The sequence below is a fragment of the Aulonocara sp. 'chitande type north' Nkhata Bay genome, linkage group LG4 (assembly GCF_057382095.1).
Source record: "Aulonocara sp. 'chitande type north' Nkhata Bay isolate Kocher_YH1m ecotype deep benthic linkage group LG4, A_spYH_male_GT1.1, whole genome shotgun sequence".
Lineage (NCBI taxonomy): Eukaryota > Metazoa > Chordata > Actinopteri > Cichliformes > Cichlidae > Aulonocara > Aulonocara sp. 'chitande type north' Nkhata Bay.
In genome coordinates, this window is record NC_141347.1 from 37,299,569 (window position 1) to 37,319,938 (window position 20,370).

The 20,370-nt window shown below is 45.3% G+C and overlaps 2 protein-coding genes across 3 annotated transcripts; both read right to left on the reverse strand.

Annotated features, from left to right (window-relative positions):
- Window positions 1-605: 605 nt before the first annotated feature.
- LOC147333274 (uncharacterized) lies at window positions 606-2,097 on the reverse strand. Of its 2 annotated transcripts, none has more exons than XM_086290765.1 (5): window positions 2,006-2,097; window positions 1,816-1,909; window positions 1,368-1,725; window positions 1,123-1,250; window positions 606-1,009 (listed from the first exon to the last, which is right to left on the reverse strand). In XM_086290765.1, exons 2-5 carry the CDS (start codon window positions 1,879-1,881, stop codon window positions 806-808), a joined length of 756 nt encoding a protein of 251 aa, XP_086146891.1. In that variant the 5' UTR covers window positions 1,882-1,909; window positions 2,006-2,097; the 3' UTR covers window positions 606-805. The 2 variants fall into 2 exon arrangements, with proteins under 2 accessions (XP_086146891.1, XP_086146892.1); XM_086290766.1 differs by lacking the exon at window positions 2,006-2,097 and having other exon boundaries at window positions 1,368-1,521; window positions 1,614-1,725; window positions 1,816-1,843.
- A 5,516-nt stretch (window positions 2,098-7,613) lies between these two features.
- On the reverse strand, window positions 7,614-11,488 carry LOC147333275 (keratin, type I cytoskeletal 13-like). The gene is made up of 8 exons (XM_086290356.1): window positions 11,018-11,488; window positions 9,786-9,868; window positions 9,023-9,179; window positions 8,699-8,860; window positions 8,494-8,619; window positions 8,117-8,191; window positions 7,884-8,032; window positions 7,614-7,799 (listed from the first exon to the last, which is right to left on the reverse strand). The coding sequence occupies exons 1-8, from the start codon at window positions 11,429-11,431 to the stop codon at window positions 7,679-7,681; spliced, it is 1,287 nt and encodes a 428-aa protein (XP_086146482.1). The 5' UTR covers window positions 11,432-11,488; the 3' UTR covers window positions 7,614-7,678.
- Between the last annotated feature and the right edge of the window lie 8,882 nt (window positions 11,489-20,370).

A 20,370-nucleotide genomic window follows, 5' to 3' on the forward strand; every position in this document is an offset into this window, starting at 1 on the left:
TTGTATTTATTACACGGCGTGCTGCGGGGAAAAGCTGTTCTAACGTTTGAGTCTAAGGTTTATTTTTTAGCACCCGGCGGCTCTTTTTTACTTCTCATCCGTAAATAATCTGCTCTTTCACGTGATTCAGTTTATTTTGAAAAGTCTCAACCGGATCTTGAGCTTTATTGTGAAAGGTTTATGTGGAACATAAACAAGCGGACACGCGATGCTGTTACCGTCGTTGTTGCTAACGACAACGCATAAAAACAGGCGCTTGTCCGTCTGTAGTGTGGTGATATTAAATATAAGAGAAAGAGAGAACTTTATTAATACAGCCACTACAGTGACATCAGAACCATGAAAAAAAATTCCCGTAAACAGTTTATTTTGCGACACCACGAAACAAACGATAGCGTGAAATGAAACGACAGACGTTTTTATATCGTCATCAGATATATATGGTTATATCGAACAGTCCTATATCTGCCCTTCCCTTCTGTTATGGTTTGCTTTGTTTTTGTTTCTGTTACTATGTTGTTTTTGTTGTATGTTCACGGTGTATCATGTAAAACCGGTTAAAACCAATAAATAAATGTTAAAAAACCCCAAACAAAACTATCAGGACTCTTTTCCAGTTTATTGTCAACAAGTCTGCGATTGACTTTCAGATTAATCAACATCTGAAACATCCCGAATTTTTACAGCAAGTCCAAATCATGATGAGCGAGACGAAATTAAAACCTCGAAATGAAGCACATCGAGACAAAGAGCTCTCACAACACATGCAAAGACCAACCCAGAGGTGACCACTGTAAATCCGTCCTCAGGTCAGAACGCTAACCTGTGCTTCGTTTTCTGACGTGTCACAGTAATGTGTTTCAGGCTCCACTGAGTATAATTCAGGGTTTGCAGAAACCCCAGCAGACCCGCTGTTGTCTTGTTTGCTTCTTGTGGATCCCTGAGTAAGATGGTAGGGCTGACTGCTTCGGGTGATGTTGTCTAGATGCTGCTGTACACTGGTTCCAGCCTACAACAACACATTAAACAACAGTATTAAGTGACTATCCTCTGACAGTAGATTAGCTCAACTCACTGTCCATGAAAATAGAGGTGATGGAAAGTATATTTTAAACAACATACCTTTGGGAATTTGATGAGGTTATTGACAGCTTGAGATGCAGACATCTTTCCTGGTCTCTTTCGCCCTTGTGCAGATGGTGGTAGCAGATGTAGCAGCAACAAGATAGTAGACAAGTCACTGTCCCAGCCTACAGACGAATAAACAAAGAATTATTCCAAAAATACATTGAATTGACAGAATTACCTATATAACCAACAATGGCAAATAAAAACAGTCACAATCATAGCATTCTCAACTTCAGTACCTGACTCAGCATTGCACATTAACTCCAAGAGCTCTGAGGTCGGGACAAGTCCATGACTTTCCTTTACAACCTTTGCTTTGAGATTGGTGAGCCACCTCTCCAAGAATTTGCTCCCAGTGACCTCGCAAAACAGGAGTCGGAAATCTTGTTCTATCTGTAATGCAAAAATACAGAACATAGAGAGGTGTATGATTGAATCCTGCCTACAAATTACATCGGTATCATTTAAATGATAAGTGAACTTACTTTTGGGAGATTTGCAAACTGAGACGCTTCTTTCCTCCACAGCTTTTCTTTGAATGGTCTTCAACCGCCATGCAATGTATCCTGAACTGCTCTCTGGATCGTAGTAATGTTTCTATGTAATTAAATAAACGAAGAAGGACTATGTTATCAACATTTCTGAGGGCAATTATGTATTTCATGTTGAAAAGTTCCCTTTACTTACATATCCATGTTGTGAATATGGGTCTTCCAGATATGGAGACAGAGCAACAATGCCCTGCGCATACATCACTCTTACGTTTTTAGGGGGAGATGTCCTAATGTAGAAATTCAATAATTGGCATTAAATATCACAATTAAAAATAATACAATGTTTAAAATGTTTCTTTATATCTTACATTTTTGATTCTTACCCATGTCATTCTGTCATCTCAGCCTCAAGTATGTTTCTCATCCGTCTTCTGGTTGCATCTCTCAGAGATTTGGTTTTTGCATACTCTTAAACTTTCTATAAAATAGGAACATTACTTAATATTACTTAACATGTCATTAACATTGCTATCAGTTAATTTACACAAAATACATATTTCTTACTAAATAATGAGCAAAACTCTAAAGTAGTGTATGCCTTTGGCATTTGCTTAAAATAATATAAACCAGTAAAGTTAACTTTATGGTAATGTTACCCACTTTTTCTGAAAGTATGTTCGCTTATGTAAGCTAATTAGCGATTATTAGCTTACCGATAAACGGTAATTTAGTTGTTCAAACTGTGCGATTTGACATGTGACAATGGTATTATTTAGACAGCAGAAATACATAGTTAAAATGTTTTAGGTTCATATTAACGCAGTGAGAAGATAACGAACATCTTAACTTTTAGCAACTGCTAGCATGTAGCTACTGGAATGCCATTAAACCTATGGGTAAATGCTGCTAACATGTCCTCGCTCGACATCAGTGAAACTATAAAGAGCTACTTAGTTTAAAAATACCTTTTAAACAATGTGACCAGTATGGGAACGTTAACTGTGGCAGTTCTTCGGAGAAAATTCCCTGCGCTCTGAGGCCGCACACGCCTGCGGACTGGTAATAATCAACACTGTGTGAAGTCTTCACTGCGTGACTAACAAACTTTACACTGACTTTTAACTCTGATGTTAGAGCTGGTTTACTCCTCATAAAGTTGTAAATACTCTATCTAGGTTAAAATAGGTTTACTCTGAAATATTGACACTCCATTTTTTACTGTGTACATAACAAAATAACTGAGTCGTGATTGGCCAGTCGTGTCCAAAGGACCGTTAAGCTCCAATATTCCCAAATCAAACACAATAAGTCACCAAAACAGAACCACCGTGTCCTGAATCGAGTGCCCACACAAAGGTCGACCAGAAACTCTGTAGCTTTGTCAACAGGTTGAATCTCCACAAAGACACAACCAGCACATTTCAAATAAACCTCCGAGATCAAAACCCAAGAATTTTATCAAGTGGCTGGACAACACAGCGAGTCACTTTCCCGTCAGAGCTTGGTACGGCACTGTAACCGCATCGCTGATCACTTTGTTGTCTGTTTATATTTGATTTTATTTTTTCTTTTATAATGTTTCTCTCTGAATCGCTGCACTGTGTGATCCATGTACGGTGCTCGTGTTCAGGCGTCAGTCTGGGGAACGCTTCGACTGCAACGATTACTCGCTCAAAGTGGCCGACAGCAAAATGAGGTCTGATCTTTGGAATGACAAGAAGTGGATGTGGCTGGCAGTTGAAGATCTGCTACCACATGTACCAGCCCGAGCCCTGCAGCTGAAAACACCACGGCTGATTTACAGGCTCATATTTCTGTATGCAAACCTGCAGGCATGTGTGAGCCCATTTATGAACTATTACTGCTGAAAGTCAAATCTCCAGGTCTCGTTTTGTAATCTTCCACTTCAAAATGTCGACTCAGGTTTAATTTGAATTTAATTTAAAAGAAATTGTCACACTTCTTTGAACACGGCAGCATGTTCAGTCTGCTGGGGGAACGAAGCCAACAGACTCACAACCTTTCCTGGTAAAACACAGTACAAAGATGTACAGACAGACCAGTCTCAGGATGAACCAAACCAACAGCTCCAACAATGAGTTCAGGTCAGAGACGGGTCCCGGGTCATGTCCACAGCTCGGTGACAACACGATGCTGTTTCAGAACAAGAGCATCAGTGTCCAAGTCGACTCCCATCAGTTCAGGTGATTTTAATTTGAAATGTCTCATGTAGCTTAACTGGCTCGCCTCATTTTAAGGTTTTAACATATTACCAGATGACCAGCTGCCACTTCAAGATCATGTTCAGCTGCAGGCTCGACGTGTGCATTAAAAAGGTAGACGACCTTTAGAGTGGCAAAACCACCGTTTGGCCTTAGAGTTCGTCTGTTAAAGGTCGGTCCGTTGGGAAGTACCAAGGAGGTGTCACTGGTGTGCTGACGTTGGGACATGCTGATCAAACTGTTACCTTTTAGATGATCTCTCCAACAACAAAAGCAGACATGAGCCTACAGCTGAGCCTAAGAGGGCTGAAGACTTGCTGCATGTGAAGCATTGATGAGCTGGACGAGTAACTGTGAAGCATCAGCAGAACTGACCTCAGGCTGGTGTGAACGAGAGGAGCAGATAAAAATATGGAAACCAGCGAAACCAAACTGATGGTGCAGCTTCACGTGGGCTCGGCTCAGCACTGCTTCAGCCTGGCTGTCAGCCACGTTTGCCACTTTCAGTTCAGTTCCTTGCTCAAGGGCAGTTTGTGGTAGCAGGCAACCCTAGCTCTCCCACCTATCGGTGTTTATCGTTGCTGCCTTCAGGTTATTCTCCGGTGATTCTGTATAATCAGCTCCAACAATGAGATTAACCACAGTGAGAGGAACAGGTGTAGAGAACATGAAACTCAACTTTCCCTGGAAAGTTTAAGCCCTATGGGAGTGTCCCCAAGAGGGCCGTGGACCCTCTATTGATCCTCTACCTAATCACATGAGCCAAAACTAAAACCTCCTGATGCATGCTCAATCATCTCTCACCATCTTACATGCTGTGATTGCAGCCATTCCCCAACTCTCTGTGAATGGGACTCATGGACATTGATCAGTGGTTGTTGATCAATGATCATGAGAATTTGCATAATTAAGATTAAGGAGCTGACCTCCCAGCCCATTGTTCCTCACTGGGCTGGTTCCAGTCATTATGCAAATGTCCTGTTTATAAGATTGAAACCTGCAGTCAGCTGAGACTGAAGACGTCACCTGGTGATGATGAAACGTTTCTCCCACTGAAAACGTGACAAAGATCAAATTTAGTCCAACAGTTTCTTTAAAACAAAAACCTGACGTTGGCATCGTTGAAGAGTTTGACTTCTTTCATAAAATAAAAATGGCCAACCAATCAAAAATGCTCCCTCTACTTTAAATGTTTGCAAAACAATGAAAGTGTTGATTTGGAAATAGAAACGTCATTAAAGATGTTTTTGTCCTGATGAGATTTGAATATGATGCCAAGTTTTCACCGAGTCAACAGGAAAGAACAGTTGTGAAACATCTCACAGCTAATTTGGATCTAATTAGCAACACGCTCGGCTGCACCGAGGCAGGAGGCAGGTTTATATTGAGCTCGCAGTCATTTAAATTCAGGCCTGCGGCGTGGGAGTGGTAATGACACTGTAACTGTCACGCTGTGTTGAAGTCGTGTTAGTGCTGCACAGGTCAGCACACTGCTGCAGGCCGACTCCCATAAACTGTCATTATGAGTTCACAAGCATCAGATTAGAGATGCAAACGTGTTCAGTGCCAAGCAGCAGCTACAGCAGGCGCTCGGTTTATCGCTATTTTTAGAGCAGTTTTATTGACGTGTGTTGACTTGGATAGATGTTTGAACCTGCCCATTAAACCTCACTCTGTGTTGGGCTCTTTCACATCCTCCTTTATGGGAACCGAGTTCACAGCCAAGACTTTGAGGAACATTTTAAAATGCAGTGAGAACGGCGAAAGCAGTAAAATCACACACAGAGCCAGAGGGTGACTGAAACCAGTGTTCAAGTCACCGTATTTATGTTAAAGTCGAGCTTTTATGTGGGAGAAACCAGCCAAAGCAGGAACACAGTTGGGAAAGACTTTAAGAAAGTCTCGATGTGTTGGACACTTTGTGATGATCACATAAAGTTACAACATTTGTTAAATGTAGAGGTCGTCGCTGAAGGTACTTTTCTATTTCTATCATATTTTCAGGATAAGACTTCCTGGACACTGAGGTGGTTCCTGATTCCTCACGCTGTTGTTGTCAGGACACGTTTTGATAAATGGTAAATGGTAAATGGCCTGTATTTATATAGCGCTTTACTAGTCCCTAAGGACCCCAAAGCGCTTTACATATCCAGTCATCCACCCATTCACGCACACATTCACACACTGGTGATGGCAGCTACATTGTAGCCACAGCCACCCTGGGGCGCACTGACAGAGGCGAGGCTGCCGGACACTGGCGCCACCGGGCCCTCTGACCACCACCAGTAGGCAACGGGTGAAGTGTCTTGCCCAAGGACACAACGACCGAGACTGTCCAAGCCGGGGCTCGAACCGGCAACCTTCCGATTACAAGGTGAACTCCCAACTCTTGAGCCACGATCAAAGTGCGAGTTTCATGGAAATTGGGTGAGAACACCTTTGTTTGTGTAGCGTCTTCTAAATAGTGACACACACAACGGGACAGTGGAGGGGAAGAACCGGGAAATGAACTTCTCCAAAATAAAGACCCGTTGTTTTTCCAGAGCCGTGTGAGGGCGACTATTTGGATTCAGGCTCATGTTTAGAACTAGTGTTAGGTTGAAGTTGTTTTGGGGTTTTAAGTCCTGGTTATCAGGACAGGCCGGGTCCTCATAAGTACTGTAAACGAGTCACAACGTGACGACTGTGTTCAGGAGATTTTGTGTTTCTACTTTTACTTATTTATGAAAAACTTGTGTTGAAACACAAAAACATGACGACACAGTGCAAACCTGCTCATCGTTCACCTCTCACGGCTTTTAAATCGAGTGTCTGATTAAATGTTTAAAAATGATGACTTCCTATGGTAAATGCACTGATGTAGCGCTTTTCTACTCTTCTGAGCACTCAAAGCACTTTGCAGAACTTGTGCATTCAGCCATTCACTCCAGCACATTTTCTGAGTGCTTTCTAACTAACACACACTCATACTCCCATGGATGCATCAGAGTATGGAGAGTAATTTGGGGTTAGCATCTTGCCTAAGGACATTTGGCATGCAGTCTAATGGAAGCCAGGAATTGAACCACCAACCTTCCGATCAGTAGATGGCCTGCACTACCGCCTGAGCTACAGCCATAAAGCACTTTGCTTAACAAAGTGTGGACATCGAGCCAGCGTTGGTCTTTATTAATCCTCGTGACGGTGGCAGGTACAGCTGTGCTGGGACTTCGCTAACAAATACAAAAACTTATTAAAAAAGCATAAAAACAGGTCAAACTAATGATGTTTGATTTGTGCATTTGTTATGCAATCATATTTTTGCTGCCTGACGCTCTGATTTATATAAGAGCCACTAAACTCAACCTGAGCAATGACGCCCTGAGGCATGATGGGAGGAAACCGAGGCTGCAGCGGTGCGGGGCATGAAGCAGCCTGCAGAGTCGCTGCAGCTGCTGCCAAAACCCTCCGAGGGGTTTAAATAAAGTTCGAATGAAGGGCGAGAACAGTGACGCCAACATGACTGTGTGGGCCGTTCAGGTTTTTCAGCCACTTTGTACCCCGAATGCTTTACATATAAAAAAATGACCTTATTAAAAAATGTATTTGACCCAGAAGGAAAAACATATTCAGTTGTCCCACACTTTACCCAGAATGCACTGCAGGTACGCTGCAGGTTACTCTGATGCTTCTGACTCCCTGATTGGAGGAAACCTGAGCGCTCTTCTTCTCTGAGCTTAAAGAGGTGGAGGTCTGCTGTGCTGGCGCTGAAATAAAGACACACTCTGAGTTTTTATGTAGACTCTCGGTTTATTGTCAGCACTCTGAGAGGAGACGCTGATTGGCTGCAGCGGCTCAGCTGGTTAGGACAGAGGAGGACGTGGAGGAAGAGGAGGACACCACCTTCCCGTCAACAACCTCCTGGACCACCGTCACCACCCGCTTGGTCGTGGTGCTCGAGGACTTGGTGGTGACACTGCAGACCAATCAGAACAGCGCACAGGTTAGCGTCTGCATCGCCCATTAGCTTCAGCTTCACTCATCGAAGCGCGAGTCTCACCTGCTGGTGGCTTCTCCGTCCAGCAGCCTCCTGTACTCAGCGATCTCCATCTCCAGCCGGGTCTTGATGTCCAGCAGCATGCGGTACTCCTGCCCCTGCCGCTCCAGGTCGGACCTCAGCTGCGTCAGCTGCTCCTCCAGCGACATCACCTGCAGGACAACAGAGTCACAGGTGAGACCGAAGAGCAGCGTGCTCAGGTACAACCCGCAAGCTCAGGATGAACAGCGGCTCACCTGCATCTGGTACCTGGAGAGCTGCATGGAGTAGCGGTTCTGCGTCTCAGCCAGAGAGGCCTCCAGCGACGCTTTCTGCAGAGGAACGCAGCGTTTGTGAGGTCAGCTGATCAAAAGCTACACCTGCAGTCAGACCCTTATTCAGATTTGACTCATCTCAGCCGTTCCTATCCTAAAACCTAGTTTTTATTGATCTTCCTCTCTGCTTTCAAACCTCGGCTCATGTGACCCGTCAGTGTTCAGACAGAAGATTAGAAACAGCCTGAAGTTCATCGGACGTTTATCGCCCGCCTCTGTTCACAGCTCGCCCCTCTCTCTTTTACAGTGAACAACCTGAAGCTCCTCCAGCTGCAGAATGGAGGTCATGTGACACTCACCATGCCCAACATGGACTGCAGCTCGATCTCCAGAGACTGCAGCGTGCGCTTCACCTCCGTGACCTCTGACCTGGACGTCTGCAGCGAGGTGGTTTGAGTGATGACCTCTTTGTTCAGAGTCTCAGTCTGCGCAGGAAACACGCACACAGGTTAATACACAGGAGACGTCTGCGGTCACAGGAAGTGATGTCATGGTGGTAGGTACCTTGGTCTGGAACCAGGACTCGAGCTCTCTCTGGTTTTTGGCGGTGACGGCCTCGTAGTGCTCTCTGATCTCAGCCATGACCTTTGTGAGGTCCTGCTGTGGACCGGCGTCCACCTCCACATGCACCTGACCGCTCATCTGATTCCGCATGGCGAGCAGCTCCTACACACACACACACACACACACACACACACACACACACACACACACACACTCATGTTCAGCTAAAAACAAGTTTTCTTACAGTAAAAGAACAAAATCTGTGTTTAAGCAGCTGACTCCACACTCCACAGGCAACAACACTGATTTGACTCTCACACTCACCTCCTCGTGGTTCTTCTTCAGGAAGATTAGCTCCTCCTTCAGGCCCTCGATCTGCATCTCCAGGTCGCTCTTAGCCAGCGTCAGGTCATCCAGGACTTTCTTGAGCCCGCTGATGTCAGCCTCCACCGACTGACGCATGGCCAGCTCATTCTCATACCTGCATGAGGAGGATGGATCACAGGTGAGGCTCAGTGATTCAATCTGAGCTGCTGTGGCGCCACCTGCTGTTCAAACTTCCTAATATCATTGGACCTTTTCCCCTGCAGTAACAGGAGTATTAACAATGACACTCATATCAGAGGAGATCCTGCTCCTGTGCATGCTTTATTTCAAATGTTCACCATGACACGCCGCTCTGATCTGCTGCTGCTGATGGAGACTCCAAGCATCATCTGAAGCTAGGGCTGCCAATTTTTTAACCATCAAATAAGGGACACAACAGAGTGTAAATATGCACTGTGTGTGACATCGCAGATAGAATGAACCAGATTTGCTGATTATACGGAATTTCCCAGTTGGCAACTCTATCAGAACGTCACCGATGCTCCGTCGATGTCTCCACCTGAAGCCTCATTTTGTCTCGAGAACCCAAAACATCTCATATTAGCACCACGTGGCGACAGTGGGGAGGAATAACATAATGCGAAGTTATGTGCTAACATTAAGTAGCACGTGATCTCAGACATGTGGACTGATGGCTGCAGCAGCCTCTGCTGGGCGTCAGAGGAACTGCAACCCGCTCTGCGGGTTCCTGCAGACTCACTTTGTCCTGAAGTCGTCAGCAGCCAGCCGGGCATTGTCGATGCTCAGGTGAATGGCTCCGTTTTTCTTGGTGGCTTCCTGAATCTGGAGACAAAAAACATCGTAATGGATGAAGATGAAACTTTATTGATCCACATTAAGGTGCTTTTATTTTGTAATTACCGATGCAGTGCAGGTCTTTTAGTTTGAAGAGTGTTTGTACTACAGGAAACACAAGGTCATGTTTCTTAATCAAGATAAATACTTGGCTGCCAGTGAAAGACAGCAGGGGGCGGGGCCACAGGATTACTGATTACTGCCACGCCCCCTGCCAGTTCTAACCAATCAGACAGAGCAGTGATACTTTCCCATTTTCCATTTTTATTCACTTTTCATTTTCCAGATATTTCAGAACTTTTAATTAACCAAAAATTTATTCTAATTAAAACAGACTTTATTCATCTTTGTGAGGAAAACCCAGATTGTCAGAGATGACTGAGGTTCAGATCAGAAAAGTAAAACCTCCTCAGACTGTGTGCTGGTTCACCCAGTTGGAGACTTCCTGCGTGATTAGATTTGACAGTTGTATAAATGCATTATTTTACATTTAGTTTGTATTAACTGAGCTACAGCGTGTAGGTTTATGTTCTCTTTTCTAATTTTAGATCAGACATCCTTCAGTCCTCTGATTTCTGAAGGCACCGCTCCAGTTAAACGGGAGATTTGCTACCTTTGTCTGCAGCTCTTTCTGGGTTTTGTTCGGATGCGGGGTGAGGTGCAGCGCTGCTGAATGAAGCCTTTTGTTGTCCCTTCATGAACTAAAAGCAGCGTCCTGCGAGCGTAATCCTCAGATTTAAAAAGATGTGACTGTGGGGATGATGACTTCATTGAAGGACAGGTTAGCAGAAAGTTAAAGATCTAAAGACCAAGGACCGCTCAGCGAGTCCGGAGGAAAAACATTAACAAAGAGTTTCTGTGAGAAACAAACTGAAGATGAGTGAGAAGTAAAGCCTGGATATGGCCTGTAGAGGGCGCTCTGTGTCACAGCTTGGAGAGAGTGTAGAAAACTAAAGTTCTGCAGAGGAACAGATCCTGCAGATCATGATGAACGACGTTCAAAGGAACAGGACGAAGCTCGCAGTGACATCACCATTCAAAATAACGTAAACATGAAATAAACAGAGGGTTAAAAACGCAGCGCAGGTGAGAGCACCTGTGGGACCAGCTGTCAGAGGGAGGGTGAGGAAGCTTTACCTTTGCAGTGATGTCACTGATGGTGACGAAGAAGGTGGTGTAGTCCCGGGTGGAGGGGCCGACCTTGTTCTCCACAAACTGCCTGATCTTCAGCTCCAGCTCGGTGTTGGCCTTCTCCAGCTTGCGCACCTTCTCCAGGTAGGAGGCCAGACGGTCGTTCAGGTTCTGCATGGTGAACTTCTCGTTGCCGATCAGGCTGTCGTCCATGCCAGAACCGTTGTAGCTGACGGAGGACAAGTAGCCTCCGCCGAGTCCTCCGCCGAGGCTACTATTGAGCCCTCCACCCACAGAGGAGGAGGAGATGCGGACTTCGGAGCCTCCAGCTCCACCGTACACGCTGCTGGCCCTCATGGAGCCGCTGCTGCCCATGGAGGACCTGCTGGAGCGGGAGTATGAGCGGGTGAAGGAGGCCATGGTCGATGCTGCGTTCCTGCTGTAGCTGAAGACGACAGAGAGCAGAGTGAGGAGCTGCAGAGCTCTCCTCCTTTTTATAACTCCTGCAGCCTAAGAGCTGTCACTCAAACAGAAGGTGAGGCTGGGCGAGGCAAAAATGTAACCTGTAACACACTGATGCTTTTATCAACCCTGCTTCACCTGCAGGCTTGGCACGACCTTTGCATCCTGAAAGGAGGGAGATTAATTAGCAGACGACGCTTCAGCCAAAGCCTCAGTAAACATCAGCGACTCCTGAGGAATGACGGGTGTGGAGGGGGTGGTAACAGCTCGAGGAACAGCCCGACAGCAACAGCAGGCTGCGATCAGGCTCCCTGCTGCACACACGGGCCAAAGCTAGACCAAGGAGGCACCCTGCAGAGGAGCGATGACAGTGAAGCAGCTTAACACAAACAAAAACATGAATCTACAAAGTTACAATCAGTGCAGATCATCAGATATTCATCAGATAACCAGGGAACTGTTCAGAGCTCGGATGTTTTTAATGAAAGCTGTAAAATGTGACAGTTTGCTCTAAACATGGCTCGGTGGGCTGAGGTCACAGAGGCAGCGAAGAATCTCCAGATCCTCGAGCTGGAGGTCGGGGAGAGCGTCTCTGGACCTGAAAGCAGCTCCGCCTGTGAGCCCAACCTCGTGTTCAGGAACCAAAACACTGAACCAGCTGTATCCTCTCCAGGATACTTCAGGAGCTGCCTGCAGGACAGATTGTCCCACTTTCATCATGCGAGCCTCTGAAGGTGTCAGAACGAACACGCGTTTAACCTTTAAAGGTTAAAGCTCTTAATCTGAACACACCCTAACATCCTTTATTCAGTCACATCAAATCTATGCAGGGATTTAGGAAAGGTTAGTCCAAATCCACCCGGGACCTTCTCCAAGTCGCTCCTGCAGACTCTGACATCACCTCTGTATGTGTTATCATATTTTTTATTTTCTATCTTTCCTCAGCAGCAGTAATCAGAGTACTCTCACAGAGAGCTGTGTACTGAGAACTCGGGATATGAACGCAGGTACGTTTTGCAGTGAGCTGATCGCTGACTGTTTCATGAGGCAGTTGAGGATTGAGAAATTCAAACACGGCCGACATGTCGATGAGCTCTGTGAGAAATGATCTGAGGTTATCAGGTGCGAACACACCTGTGGAGTCCGAGCAGGTCGAGGGTCGCTGCCGTGGGAGTAAAAGGAGAGCAAACACACACGTGGGCGTTCAGGAACGCCGTTCACTCAGAGAAACGCACCAATAATTTCTAATTAAAGCCAAAACAACATGTTTTACTTTATTTAAAGCTGCTCTGTGAGTATCCTTCATGTAACCCTCTGTTTTCAGGCCGTTATAAGAAGATTGTCTCTTGCACAAACAACACGCAGCAACACTACATGAGCGGGAGGAGGAAGGTATGGGCCTGCAGCTTGGCTCACTCTGGCTTCTGCTCCGTGGGTGCTGGGTGACCCTCGACACCTGTGTGACACCTGTGTGCACCCAGGTGTGCTAAAGAACCAAACGGGACAAGAACAAAAAGCGTCTCTCTTCCTCAGAGGAGACTTTCTCTGCTCTCAAACAATCGCCTGTGTTTGCCAGCTGAATGTCATCACTTTTCTTTGGAAACATCCTGAGCTGGAACACTTTGATCTCCTGCCCTTTGAACGTGCTCATTACTCTGACTGTCGCTGTGTTTATGACCGCCCCTCCCCATTCCTTTGTGAAACCCCACGCCCAGCTCGCAGCGTCCCATCTTTCATCGCCAGGGCTCGGAGCCGATCACGCCCTCCTCAGGACTGTAAACCTGCCCGTTTCACACAGCGAGGGGAGGGGATTAAAATCACAGTGAAACTGCCCTCTCGGTTCGCTGCCATCAGTGAATGTCGCCTAACCTGCTTCTACACCCTGAGCTGACCTCTGACCCTTCCTGGCTTTCTCCCAGCGTGATGCTTGACTTTCACTGTATGACACGATGACAGCCGTCACTCACCGAGACGTCTCTGACCCGCCCTGCAGGAGAAGCCGAGCCGGTCTCTGCTGATCGCTCTGAGCTGAGGTTCCAAAACTCGACATGGCAACAATTATCAAAATGTTCTTAATTTATGTTTCTTAACAAACACACGACACAACAGAAGATGTGTTTTATTAACAAAAGAACAGCAAACATGTCAAACGTTTAAACTAAGAAACATTTTAAGAACTTTTCAGTTTGATTACATCAAAATGTCTCTAAAAGGTTGAGATGGAAGCAAAAAGTCTGGAAAGGTCAGCAGTGCTAAAGAAACAGCTGGAAGAAACTGTTTCTGCTGTTTAACGCCCGATCATGTGACCTGCTGACAGGTCACATGATCGGGTATCAAAAGAGTGTATCAGAGAGGCAGAGCGTCAACAACAAACTGAATCATGTTCCTCACTGTGAACATCTCATCAGCTACACAACACGACATCATCAGCAGAACCTCTGTGCGCAGGGACGAGGCCGATAACCGTGACCTTCAAACTCCGCTTCCAGAAACCGGCATCTACGAGCAGCTCAGTGAGCCGCCCACACGTGCAGGTTACAGCGCCATCAGGCAGAGAAGCCACACGTCGCCACGATGGAGAAACAGCGCTGTTGAGTGTCCGTGAATGCAACAACAGGGTGAAGCAGAGCCAGGACTGCTGCACAGCTGGAATCCTCCATCAGACCCGAACAGCTGCTGTGTTTGTATTTAACTGAAGAACTCATTTCCAGCTAAGCTTACCTGGAAAAAAAACAGCGATTTGTCAGGAGCGACAGGTGTGCAGGGCGTTACACTTTTAGTAACCAGGTGACAGTGTTTCCTGAGAAGGAACGCACATACCATCCCACCGGGGAAAGTACCACAGCTGTAGAAGACCTCCTGTGTGGTACCGGTACCAAAGACCTCCCATCCCAAGGACCTCAGCAGCTACAGGCTGGTAGCCCTGACAGCACATCTGATGAAGACCCTCGAGAGGTTGGTTCTAAACCATCTGCGCTCCCTGGTGAGGTCTTCATTGGATCGGCTGCAGTTTGCTTACCAGCCTGGCATCGGGGTGGAGGACGCCATCATCTACCTCCTGCACCGAGCTCTGACTCACCTGGAGAAGCCTGGAAGCTCTGTGAGGATCATGTTCTTTGATTTCTCCAGTGCTTTCAACACCATCCAGCTACGACTTCTGAGGGACAAGCTGGAGCTATCAGGAGTGGACCAACACATGTCCCAGTGGATACTGGACTACCTCACAGGATGCCCACAGTATGTGAGGACACAGGGCTGTCTCTGACACGCTGGTCTGCAGTACGGGGGCCCCACAGGGAACTGTGCTGGCACCGTTCCTCTTCACCCTCTACACTGCAGACTTCTCCATCAACTCCCCACGCTGCCACCTACAGAAGTTTTCTGACGACTCTGCCATAGTCGCCTCATCACAGGTGAGGACGACTCAGAGTACAGACAGTGGACTCTGGACTTTGTTGACTGGTGTCAGCAGAACCACCTGCTGATCAACGCCAGGAAAACCAAGGAGTTGGTGGTGGATTTCCAGAGACGCAGACCCACCACACTGACAGCGGTGAACATCCAGGGAGTGGACATTGAGATAGTGGACTCTTATAGGTACCTGGGTGTTCACCTGAATAATAAACTGGACTGGAGCCACAACACTGATGCTCTTTACAGGAAGGGTCAGAGCAGACTCTACCTGCTGAGGTCATTTGGAGTCCAGGGAGCGCTTTTAAAGACCTTCTATGACTCTGTGGTGGCATCTGTCATTTTTTACAGTGTGGTATGTTGGAGCAGCAGTTTATCGGCAGCTGAGAGGAAGAGGCTGGATAAACTCATCAGGAAGGCCAGCTGTGTTCTGGGATGCACCCTGGACCCAGTGCAGGTGGTGGGAGACAGAAGGACTCTGGCCAAAATAACATCTCTGATGGACAGAGTCTCCCAGCTCATGCATGTAGATGTTGCTGCAGAGCTGCTTCAGTGACAGACTGCTGCATCCTCGATGCATGAAGGAGCGTTTCTGCAGGTCCTTCCTCCCTGCAGCTGTCAGACTGTACAATCAGAACTGCTCCCAACAAACACAGATGTTTACATCAATGCTGTAATTTGCACTAATCAATGAAACAACTACTACTGTTGTAACTTGCATATTATTTTTCTCAGAGTATATGAAAAAACCTTTACTTTAATCTTAATAACTGTACAGTACTCTGTTTTTGTAACTATTGTCCATGATGTAAATATTTTTTCTGTAGAAATGGTTTGTGTTTCTGTTCTGTGTGTAAATGTGCTTTTATTCTGCTGCTGTTCCAACCAAATTTCCCCTTGTGGGACAATTAAAGGATTATTCTGTTCTGCCAGAGCTCTTAGCTTAAACCACAGTGTGGCCTCACTGAAGGTTTCCACAAACATGCAGCTGTGGTACTGAGAGTGTTTCGTTTCCATGTGAGCAAACAGTTTAACAACTGGATACTAGTGGTGTGCGATGCTGCATTTTTTTGGTATCGATCTGATACCAAATAAATACGGGCCAGTATCGCAGATACTTTTCAATAAATAAGGTGGATGCGTCATTGAATTGCAAATCTCAATGAATTTCCATGACCTTGAGTGTTTTTTGTGATCCATTTTATTTTAAATAGTTAAACCCCAGGACATAATTAGGACAAAGTTCATAATTAAATAGAAAATGAATATTATCTTTTTTTTTGGGGGGGGGGGGGGGGGGGGGGGGATCTTAAATAAAAATGCTTGCAAACCAGTAAAGAAATTAAAACAAACAAGTACTGTTGAGACACTATAATACAAAAATTACAATAAAAATTCTCAACAACAACAACAGCAACTGCTGAGAATATAAATAACAGCTGTTGCAGTGTTCCCCTCAACAGGCTTCCTCCAGGAGCCCTGAACAAATGCACGAGCCGCTCTGAAGTCTCGGGTCTTTGATATTCCAGACCTGAACGATGTGGAAACTGCTTTCTTCCAGTCTCAAACGACACAACTCCAACAGACCAAATCACCAGTTAAAGTAAAAGGCATCTCTGTAAATGCCGTTGAGCAAAGCAGATACGTATAACCAGCAGACGTCTTACAGCAAAGCTAAATGCTGTCACATGACGCCTCTGCACGAGGATCCCAATGTGCTACAGCGAACACACCAAAGCCACATGTGACCTGCACACAGAAGCACAACAAGACAGTTACAAAAACCAAAAGTAGCAACACCCAGTGATCTTTGTCTCCACCCCACAGACAGTCGTGTACCATGTGGTCCTACACCATCAGCGCACGGCTACAACTACACCCTCTACACCAACTCAACCAAAGGCCCACCTGCTTCAGAACCATAACTAATGAAGGATCTCAACCTGCTCCCAGTTCCCTGCAGAGGTCAGAGCCACTGGTTTACTTTGAGCAACTCCCAATAATCTGATACACAACACCAACAACAGTAACCTCACTTTATCAGAGGCGCACGGGGCTCGAGGAAACTAAACCCAAACTCGGGAGCGAGCTACCAAACTCCTCAGTGTACCCCACCCAAGATAACCAAAGAATTTAATTTATACAGCAACAAATCACAGCAACAGTTGCCTCAAGGTGCTTTATATTGTAAGGTAGACCTACAATCATACATAATAAATGCACATACTTCGATGGAAGGGCAGCACAGCCACCCAGCTGAAACACACTTAGTAAAAAGAGTTTACTCAATCACCAGGAACACATGAACCATCAGTCACCCACTACAAAAACTCAAAAACATCCAACATAGGCAAGGCAAGTTTATTTGTATAGCACAATTCAACAACAAGGTGATTCAAAGTGCTTTACAGAGACATTAGCAACAAAAACAAATAAAAAGCATGATTTAAAATTGATTAAAACAAGCAAACAAACAAACTAACTAATTAACAAACAAACAAAACAGTATATAAAATCAAAACAGATAAAATCAGAACAGTAGATAAAATCAGTAGTTAAATGTAAGTTTTGAAATTTAAGCTTAAAGTGTGGATTTGGTGCTTTATTCAAATGCAGCTGAGAACAGGTGAGTCTTCAACCTGGATTTAAATAAACTGAGTGTTTCAGCTGATCTGAGGCTTTCTGGGAGTTTGTTCCAGATATAAGGAGCATAAAAGCTGAATGCAGCTTCTCTGTGTCTGGTTCTGACTCTGGGAACTGATAAAAGACCGGATCCAGATGACCTGAGGGATCTGGATGGTTCATACTGGGTCAGGAGGTCACTGATGTATTTTGGTCCTAAACCATTCAGAGCTTTATAGGCCAGCATCAGAACTTTAAAGTCTATCCTCTGACGGACAGGCAGCCAGTGTAAAGACCTCAGAGCTGGACTGATGTGGTCCACTTTTTTGGTCTTAGTGAGGACTCGAGCAGCAGAGTTCTGAATGAGCTGTAGTTGTCTGACTGATTTTTTAGGTAGACCTGTAAAGATGCTGTTACAGTAATCAAGCCTACTAAAGATGAATGCATGGACTAGTTTTTCCAGGTCCTGTTGAGACATCAGATCTTTTATCCTTGAAATATTCTTGAGGTGATAGTAAGCTGACTTTGTTATTGTCTTAATGTGTTTTTCTAAGTTTAGGTCTGCATCCATCACTACACCCAAATTTCTCGCCTGGTTTGTGGTTTTTAGATGTATAGATTGAAGTTCTCTGGTGACCTGTAATCGTTTTTCTTTGGCGCCAAAGACTATTACCTCAGTTTTGTTTTTGTTTAGCTGGAGAAAATTGTGGCACAACCAGTCATTGATTTCCTCAATGCATTTACCAAGAGCCTGTACAGGGCCTCGGTCTCCTGGTGACATTGTGATATATATTTGTGTGTCATCTGCATAGCTGTGATAGTTTATTTTGTTGTTGTTTATAATCTGTGCCAGTGGGAGCATGTAGATGTTAAACAGAAGGGTCCCAAGATGGAACCTTGGGGAACTCCACATGTGATACTTGTCTGCTCAGATGTGAAGTTACCTATTGATACAAAGTATTTCCTGTTTTCTACGTATGTTTTGAACCAGTTTAGTACAGTTCCTGAAAGACCTGTCCAGTTCTCCAGTCGTTTGAGTAATATGTTGTGGTCAACTGTATCAAATGCTGCACTGAGATCCAGTAAAACTAGGACTGACATTTTTCCACTGTCTGTATTCAGACATGTGTCATTGAACACTTTGGTCAGAGCGGTTTCAGTGCTGTGGTTCTGTCTAAAACCTGACTGGAAGGCATCGTAGCAATTATTCTGTTTTAAGAAGTAATTGAGCTGTTGAGAAACTGCTTTTTCAATGATCTTACTTAAAAACGGGAGATTTGAGATCGGCCTGTAGTTGTTCATTTGTGTCTTGTCAAGATTGTCCTTTTTCAGTATAGGTTTGATTACAGCAGTTTTTAGTGATTCTGGAAACACACCTGATAATAAAGAAAAGTTGACGATCTGTAACAGGTCTGACTCCAAAGTCTTTGAGACCTTTTTGAAAAAACTTGTTGGCAGGACATCTAAACAGCAGGAGGAGGAGTTCAGTTGACCTAAGATGTCCTCCAGGTCTTTGCTGTTAACAGGGTGAAACTGTTTCATGGTGTTTAAAAGAGTAAAGTATCCGTGTGGGGCCTGTGGAGGTGAAGGCGATTTGTTCATTCCTCAGCCTCCAGTGATGGTTCACCATGAACTGAACCATCTGAATAAAAATATTGTTAAAATATTAAAACATCCAACTCGAGTTAGAACTTCATATTTAAGATTGAATTTACTGAGCAGTTCGTGTCTTGATGGATGATTGAGCATCAAGACACGTCTGAAAACAATCATCTTCCTCTTGTTGTTTCTCCGGCTGTCTGGGTGGAGGCGCCACATGTCCGGCGAACTCCCGCCTCTGTTTGTCCAAAGTTCACAGAACTGTTTGTTTGCTGAGCTGGGACTAAATGCCTCTCTAAACTCAGATACAGGTTATGAACTTCCTGACTGATGTCTGCAGCATGAACGAACGGAGGTGATGAGGAGGTGAAGACGATGAGTAGGGGTGTAAGCAATCCTGGGACGAGATTATGCTCTGATTTGTTGAGCACAGTGTTGGGAAGGTTACTTTTAAAATGTATTCCATTACAGAATACAGATTACATGCCCCAAAATGTATTCTGTAACGTATTCCGTTACGTTACTCAATGACAGTAACGTATTCTGAATACTTTGGATTACTTAATATATTATCATGCTTTTTACAACAACGTGAATGTACTATTGCTGTGTGATTTATTACTATTACTGAAGGTCCGCGACTCCGAACTGTAGTAAAGGCACCTCTGGCTAATACGGCGGGGTCCCTGTCGGCTCGTAGCCGAAAAATAGCTTTACTTTGTTGTGTGGGTCAACTTTTCTTGCGAGAGACAGAGAGAGGCGTTGAAAGGCTGCTCTAACAGAACTTGTTGTTTTCGGAGGAAAACACGAACACGGTGTACAGTCGAGTCTTAATAGCTTACTTACAGCTGGGCTCGTCAGGCACTCTTCTTGGCTGCAGTGGTTATTATTATATTTACATCCTTCCAGCTCCCGTTTTTCCTCAATGACAACTCGTACCTTTCCACTCCCCTTTTTCTCCCTCCTCGCGCTCACAGACACATAACGTGTATGGCAGTCCATTCTCCCTGCAGCACGGACTACACTGCCCATGATGCTACATTCTTTAGAGCTATGCTTGTAGCATTCTGCCTGTTAGCTTAGCACAACAACAACAACAACAACAACGAAAAGGCGCTCTCTCACCCAGGAAACACACACACAGAGAGAGAGCGTCGCCCTGTAACCATGGCAACCGTAACGCTGCCGCCTGGAACAACAGAACGTAGCTGTCAAACAAAACCCAAACAGTCCTGACCCGCGACAAAATGAAACAGGAAAGTACC